Source organism: Fukomys damarensis, unplaced genomic scaffold, assembly GCF_012274545.1.
Source record: "Fukomys damarensis isolate Sample0158 unplaced genomic scaffold, DMR_v1.0_HiC HiC_scaffold_22, whole genome shotgun sequence".
NCBI classification, from domain to species: domain Eukaryota; kingdom Metazoa; phylum Chordata; class Mammalia; order Rodentia; family Bathyergidae; genus Fukomys; species Fukomys damarensis.
In genome coordinates, this window is record NW_022900934.1 from 1,796,707 (window position 1) to 1,804,563 (window position 7,857).

At 49.9% G+C, this 7,857-nt stretch overlaps 2 protein-coding genes across 5 annotated transcripts in view; one reads left to right on the forward strand and one right to left on the reverse strand.

Annotated features, from left to right (window-relative positions):
* Nucleotides 1-928: 928 nt before the first annotated feature.
* Nucleotides 929-4,548, forward strand: Psma7 (proteasome 20S subunit alpha 7; the record flags this gene model as incomplete). Its single annotated transcript, XM_010637657.3, has 6 exons — nt 929-1,292; nt 2,151-2,275; nt 2,809-2,931; nt 3,022-3,141; nt 3,665-3,727; nt 4,373-4,548. Coding segments are annotated over 6 exons (888 nt in total), but the record flags the coding sequence as incomplete, so codon positions are not given.
* Nucleotides 4,549-6,436: 1,888 nt separating this feature from the next.
* Lsm14b (LSM family member 14B) overlaps nt 6,437-7,857 on the reverse strand; it is a 10,006-nt gene continuing 8,585 nt past the window's right edge. For all 4 annotated transcript variants that reach the window (XM_010637637.2, XM_010637629.3, XM_010637621.3 and 1 more), the window contains 2 exons: nt 7,344-7,531; nt 6,437-6,797 (listed from right to left, as the gene is read on the reverse strand). In XM_010637637.2, coding sequence (XP_010635939.1) covers nt 7,360-7,531 — 172 coding nt within the window. In that variant the 3' untranslated portion in view covers nt 6,437-6,797; nt 7,344-7,359. The remainder of the gene's footprint in view (nt 6,798-7,343; nt 7,532-7,857) is intronic.

Genomic DNA, 7,857 nt, shown 5'->3' on the forward strand with positions numbered 1-7,857 from the left:
AACGAAGGGCGGCTAGCTGGCCTGCGCTGGTGACGAGCCGCTTCCGGGCCGGCTGCTCCGCCCAGCGCCCGCCGATGCCGGGTTCTGGTCTGGGCGAGCCTCTTGCCTGCCGGGACCGTAGCGGAAGCTGCTCGAAGTATAAAGCCATGACGTCTTTAGGACTTCTGCCAGCCTTGTCAAACCGTAGGACAGTCGTTCTCTTAACACCTCGTCTTTCAAAGTTTTGTGCAGAAAAAGCCAGCACACGGGGTTCTGAAATTTGAAGCATTAACCATTTTGAAATTAATGAATGCTCCAGCTCTGTCTGATGCTCTTAAGTCAGCCCGAAGAGCTCTGGAAGAGGAGTCTCCTTATCACCCCCCCCCCATCATCCCGAACTTCCTAGAGGCCAGCCACTTGCTGCCTCCAGCTCGGTCTCAGGGCCGAGGGTCACCATGAGTCAGCAGGGGAGCAAGCTCCTGGGAACTGAAACCTGTGCAGAGCTTTGTCCCGGACCTTGAGAGGTGTTCCCGGCGCCTGGAGAATTGAGGTGCAGCCAGCCACCTGCTCCTTCTATACCAGGTCGCTGGTTTGTCTGAACGGTTGTTCCATCTGTTTCCGCACCTGTCCTGACTTAAAGGATGGTCAGTGGTGTTTCATGTTTAAATAGCGGCCACATCATTCCCTCTAAAATGCCAGCCATAACCAGGGAGTAGTTGTTCACTGCTATGCGTACTGATGAATGACAGTACAGGGGTGGTGAAGCTGTCTTTAGTAAGACGTCACAACCCCAGAAACACTGGTTTCGGGACATGTGATGTAAAGGTTCATCTCAGACTGCAGAGTATTTCAAGGGATTATTTGGGCTGAAATGAAATACATTTATTTCCTTGTGCTTACCTACGAGCTAGCTACAGTACAACTACTTGTCAGTATCTTAAAGGCATGAGATTGGGCACCTGGGTCACAATACCTGAACTGGCTCCACGAAGGATGGATTTATACTCTGGTGTGCAGGGCGTGGTGTGGAGCGACTAGTGACAGACACGCGGAAGGAAGAGTATGGGGGAACACCCCTTCCAGTGGGCTGCTGCCCTCAGTCTTGCCAGGATTCACAGTAACATCTGTTCTTGTGCCCTGGGTACTGGGTTGTCATTTTCACGTGGCTTGTGGATTTGTATTGAAGGTTGGTGTTCGAGGAAGGGACATTGTTGTTCTTGGTGTGGAAAAGAAATCAGTGGCTAAACTACAAGATGAAAGAACAGTGCGAAAGATCTGTGCTTTGGATGACAACGTCTGCATGGCCTTTGCAGGTACAAGTCTGTGGTCGGGGCTTTCACCTCAGTCTTGGTGAGGAATAGAGTTTTGCAGACCACTTGGGTGCAAAGGTGATTGTGAGACACATAAACTAGTAATAAAAAATGAATGAAAAATGATTTAAAAGAAGTGGATTTGGACTTTAAGTAAAGGGTAGGCAGAGATGCTTTTTGGCTCTTTGCCAGTGTGGGCAAAACACAACTGGCTAAATGAATGCAAACACGTACAGTTGGGGCCGCCGTGACCCTTCACATCTACTGTTATGCTTGTGTTGGTGATTGCTCCCTTCGAGCCAGGTCTGCAGCTGTGGTACGGAGAGCCAGACAGTGCCTTTACCTTACACAGCAGCTGCAAGGGCCGCATGTGTGAAACTAGCCTTCATATCCCCCAGCCTCACCCATTGCTTCCTACAGCAGATCCAACCTAAGAGCATCTCAAGTCAGGTAAAAGAAATCAGGGATGACTGAACTCCTAGGAGCCCCCAGGGAAGCTGGGCACACACCTGTAATCCCAGCTACTTGGGAGGCTGAGGCAGGAGGACCACAAGTTCAAGGCTGGGCTGGAGAAGTAGCTCAGTGGTAGAGTATTTGTCTGAGATTCATGGCCCTGACTTAGATCCAGTACCACAAAAAAGGGTTCCCAGGAGGCAGCTAGCATGTTTGAATGGGGTATGATAGGTATTTTGTATGTCCGTTTTCTCACAGTTTCTGGAGGTCACTGTCTGTCACTCATAACCACCTCGTGCTGGTATGGGAATCTGGGGGAGTTCAGTGCTGTCCCATGTGTATAATTCTTGTTCTTAGTGGAGCTCTGAGGAGTGGCTCCTCAGGCAGATGCCTCTGCTCTGTTTGCAGGCCTCACTGCTGACGCAAGGATCGTCATCAACAGGGCCCGGGTGGAGTGCCAGAGCCACCGCCTGACTGTGGAGGACCCAGTCACAGTGGAGTACATCACCCGCTACATTGCCAGCCTGAAGCAGGTGGGCATCCAGTGCTGATGGGTCGGGTGGTTACAGCCTGCCTTAGTACTTTGCACAGCTTGTGTGCGCCTTGTCCGGGTCTTTAGAGTGTGTATCTTGGTCTTGTCTAGCTTCTCCAGTTGAGTGACACTGTTGTGTTGTCATTTCCTGGCGTGGAGCAGTCCAAACACTCATCATGTTTCTGCCGTGAGGGGAATGTTCCATCTTGCCATTCTAAATGACTAAGTTGCCAGTCAGCATGGAGTGGGCTGAAAAGCAGCTGCACTCGTGGAGCCAGAAAGTATGCCTATCAGAGTAATTTCTAATAGCCTCAGTTTCTGTGTGCTGCGATTCTAGTCCTAGCTGGTCTGTAAGAATTAAAGTGCAGAGAAGAAAGGAGGGAGATTGAAATCTATTAGCTAGTTTATTGTTTGAGTTGCAGGTAACCTAGGAGGGTCTTACATTGGGTACTTTTATTCTTTACTAAGCACAGTTGTTTTGGATGCCACAGGAGTTCTTTTAGGACTGATGTCTTTGACTTCTTTTCCTACCAGCGTTATACACAGAGCAATGGGCGCAGGCCTTTTGGCATCTCTGCCCTCATTGTGGGTTTCGACTTCGACGGCACCCCTCGACTCTATCAGACTGACCCCTCTGGCACATACCATGCCTGGAAGGTGAGTCCATGACAGAACAAAGGGGGCATTAGGGACAGACCATGGGGAAGGACTGAACCTCTTGCTTCATGACATGCTTGTCATTTTCAGGCCAATGCCATAGGCAGGGGTGCCAAGTCAGTGCGTGAATTCCTGGAGAAGAACTATACCGATGAAGCCATTGAGACAGACGATCTGACCATCAAGCTCGTGATCAAGGCACTCCTGGAAGTAAGTGTGTGAGAATCTGGGCAAGGTGGCAGAGATGCACTGCCTGCTCTGTCATGTCTGCTGTGCTTAAAGAGCCCTGGAAGGAAGTGTACTCACTTGCTCCTTTGGATAGCCAGGGGCATACAGCATGAGAAAAAGGTCCGATAATAACGCGGCCATCAGGCTGTGGAGTATGGTCACTCTGCCTTCCAGCGTATGCCGCTTCAGGGAACAGAGTGGAAACCCCGGGCTGGGGCTAGCCACAGTGAGGCCACAGACTCCTTTATTAGCACCTTGAAGATGCTAGTGGGTGAAACCAGACGGGGATAGCTCCAAGGGCAGGAGTGGGGCTGGGCTTTCTAGTGGCCACTGGTGCCTGTTCAAGGGGACGCCAGCAACAGCAGCACCTTGTGTCAACCAGGAGCAGGTGCTCGAATCCTGAACAGACCCTCCATATACCAAATTCGTTTGGTGTGTTTGGGCCAAAAACCTTGGGGCTGGGCCTCTTTGGCAGCACTATAGGCTCATTTTCTTCCCCTTCAAGGTTGTCCAGTCAGGTGGCAAAAACATTGAACTTGCTGTCATGAGGAGAGATCAGCCTCTCAAGGTAACTACTACATTTATATTTGTGTTCTTTTCACCTCTGTAGGGAGCCTTGGAAAAGACCCTCCCTAGTGCTAAAGCACAGTGGCAAAGCCCTGTTTCGTTTTTGGTACCCGGGATTGAATTCCAGTCCTTGCGCTTGCAAGGCAGGCAGAACCACTGAGCCAGAAAAATCTCCAGCCCCCGCTTCTTTCTGAAAAGTATCATCCTTGTAGTGACCATCCACTGTGGCCCTACCTCTGTGCATGTCCAGGGCCCCTCGCAGATGTCTGTAAACATTTCCACTTTCCTTCCTGTGGTTCCAGATGTTGCTTGGGTGCCTCTTGGCCCACTGAGGCTGTCACTGCAGCTTTGCTGCAGTACCAGCTGTTAACTGGATCAGGCAAATGCTGCCTTGTTTTCTAGTCTTTTCCCAAGGGGGCTCCAGGTCCCTACAAAGGATGCTACTGCTTTGCATGTCGCATAGCATGGGGGTTAACTATAAATGAAGCTGAGGCAGGAAGATTCCCATGAGTTTAAGGCCCTATAGCAGAGTTTTAGGTTTTTTTCCTCCTGGTATCAGGGGTCAAACTCAGAACCTTGTACTTGCCAGGCAAGTGCCTGCACCACTGAGCTAAATCCCTGGCCCTAAGTGTTTTTTTATTTGTAGATTCTAAATCCTGAAGAAATTGAGAAATATGTTGCTGAAATTGAAAAAGAAAAAGAAGAAAATGAAAAAAAGAAACAAAAGAAAGCATCATGAAGAAAACTTGGAGCAGCTTTTAAACTCAATCATGGATAAGTCTCAGAGACGTGTGGGCTTCTCCATCTGTCACGCTGAGAGCCCAGTAAACTTCATATTTTTTAACCTTTCCTTGTGTTATCTTTTGGGTCTCACTATAGTAGAGATGGGAGTCTCTCCCCCGTTTTTTTTTTGTTTTTTTTTTTTAACATGACTGTTTGCTGTAACATGTTCCTTGTTACCAGGCTGTTAGATAAACCACTTATTAGAGTTGAGGTCTCCGCAGAGCACCTGGCACCCAGCAGACACAAGGTTCTACTGAAAGACTTCTCAACACTGTGACATAGAAGGGTGAGGACAGAAACACAAAACAGCACAAAACAGCCTCCAAATTCTGCAGAACAGTGGCTCTGTTTAGTTTTGTATATTTGGTTTTAATCATGTTTTGAGAGGTTTCACGTTTTCTACTTTAGGGCCTGTGGGTCCGAGTCTTCCCTTTTCCCAATTACTTTTTGGCCAAAATGGGTGCCTCCTGGCTTCCAGTCCAAAGCAATTATATTGTCCAGTCTTAGCCTTTGGGTCCTTAGGCCTTACACCTACACTGCTTATTGCCTCCATCTGCAGATCCCTATGCCTAGTTCTTGCTTTACTGTAAACAAATGCTTTACCAAGTAGGGACCCACATGGTTTGAGCTCAGTATAAACTGGCTAATTGTCAGAATGACTGTCAGCTTGAGATTTTAACACCAAGGCTTTTCGCAGGTAGTAAACTATGGCTAAACTATATTTGGTCTCTGTAGCGAAGAAATAAACATTGACCATGGAGTCCCTTAGTTTAGAATTAAGTGCTGAGGCTGCTTGCATATGGCATGTATCATTTATTTGCACCCCAACCCCACTCCCAATGGAAGGCTGCCTGTCAACAGTCCCTGCCGTGGAGCCTGCTGAGCCTCAGGAAGGTACTAAAGGGAAACCACCTATTCAGCTGACCATGTGCCTTCTGGGGCTGAGGTCTGCTTTTGAAGTAACCTGGACACTTACGATGAAGTAGGCTGCTGGCAGGAGAGCCACTCATGCCTGAAGATTGCCCACAGTGAGAGCCCAGAGCCGTGTCACTGTATTTCAACACGACGGCTAAGTCCCTCTTTCCTTGGACACCCACGGAAGCCCATGCCCTGCCAGTCCAAGTGTGTTCCAGGTCCCAACAGCACCTGCTTCTGGCTGGTCCCTGAACATGACAGGTGATTTAGGCAGCAGACCAAAGTTGAAAGGTTTGCATGTTTATTTATAGTTACAATTTACATTTCTCCAACAGAGCAACCCCAATGCTAATGTTCTAGTTTTCAGCCAAAAAGGCCTACAAAAATAAACCCAAGCCTTTACAGTAACTTAGTCAGTACAGAACTATAGCCATTTTAGCTATTAAAGGAAATTTAGTTACCAAGGTGCTTATTTTAAACAAAATGCCGTCAGAGGATGCATGCTTATACTTGGAGGTCTGACCCATTTACTCATGCAACAAATTTATATTCCCCACCCTCCCTCCACTCTAAAACAAAAAACACAAGAACTATTTACAATCAAGAATAAGGTCAAGTGACCTTGCCCCACCCACCACCCCACCCCTGAAACCTGGCTCATTTCCAGATTTCCAGGTGGCTGAGAATGCTGAAGTGTGGCAGAGTCCGCAATTGGCAGGGAGGGACAGGAGGACCAGCATGGGCTCATCCTGGCTTCCAACCCACAGCTCCAGTAGCTACAGGGCCAGGCCCCATGGAACACCTTAGCTTGCTCCACCCACCCTGTCAGCCCTCAACCTGCCATCACTGTCACACAACATGATCCACGGGGACACCCCCTTTCCCTGCCCTCAGCCCACCCACCCCACACCCCCAGCCCACCCTATGCTGGCCTTGCCTGGCTCCTGAGATCCCCCTGGCTATAAGGGTGCCAGGCCAGCAGCACCAGGGACCAGATGGGTTAGAGAAGCACTTGGCTGCCATGTGTGCCAAATGAGATTTGGTTCCACTTTAAAAGTCAAAGCTGTCATAAAAAAGAAACAGTCACGAAGTGAGGATCAAGCCTTTGCTATAGAAACATTTTTGCAAAATACCAAACCTTACAATTAGGCTATGCATGACTGAAAAGGAACGTAGGTCATGATACCTCAAAGAGGTTACCCATGAATACTTTCCCCAAAACAAGTTCTAACTCAGACCATGTCCAAGTTCAATTGAGTACAAACATAAGTAGCAGTGTGGGAATTTGCCGAACTCAACGGGACCCGCTTCCCACATGTGCGGCGTTTCCTGTGTCCTGATATATGCAGCACCACCTGCACCTCTAAACGAGCCTGCAAGAGAAGGAAGTGAGCAGTCCATACTCGCTTGGTAATCAGCCACCTAATATCACCGGATGCTTTTGTCTGCCCAGGACCAGAGACCCCCTCAAGTGCCCCCGCCAAATTAGGCCAGGCTGCCCACTTTCCTGTCCAGATCTGTGCTGGGGACTGGGTCTGCGCTTGGGTCTGCAAAGAGTGGTTCTGCCCTTGATCACACAGCCTCTGACAGTGCGCCAGGCTGGGCTGTGACAAATGAGTGTACAGCAATCTCACTCACCAGCTGCTCTGCAGCAGGCAGTTCACAGGAGAAAGCCACGGCCCGCATCCTCCCACACCCAGAACCTCACACAGAGGAGGCAGGGCTGGGGTCCCACCGGTGAGGCCTGGGTATAACTGGCCTGGCTCTCACCACTCCAGAGAACACTGCAGGTAGATTCTGAGGGTCAAGGATTCTCTTCCTGGGGGTGACTGGAAGCAGCCTGCTCCCAAGTCCTAGCTCTAGCTGGGTTTCCCTGTCCCTGTGCCTCCCACCAAGGACCCAGAAGGGTCCGCACTCACTCAGGAGGCTGCATCTTTACACCCTGCCAGTCCCGGCTCTGTGGGAAGTTGGATTGCGCCGAGTGGTCCCATTGCCCCTGCCTCCTCGGAATCCACCGCGGGAAGTGCGGCCGCGAAGGAACCTCCCTGATACCCCAAAAGTCTCCGTATTCAGCTTCCTCTCTTCAGCCCATGTTGTCCGCCTAGAACTAAAACAGATGAGGTTCTGATTGCAGTGAGCACCAACTCAAGTTTCTGAGCCAGGCCTCATCCTTAGAAGAGGCCAGGGAATAGGAAGGATGGGCTGCTCTTGCACCCATTACCAAGGCAGGGATCCCAGTAAGGTCTGGAGCTAGAAACCGTGACCACCACTGAGACGAGAGCTGTTTCTCCCTGTGCACTAGGCTGCTCAAGATGCATCTTTAATGTCAAGGGTAGTGGGACACAACTATTAACCCCAGCACTTGGAAGACCGAAGCAGGACTGCTGAGTTCAGAGGGGGACGGGGAGAGGGGGAGAGCAGCAAAGGGTGGGA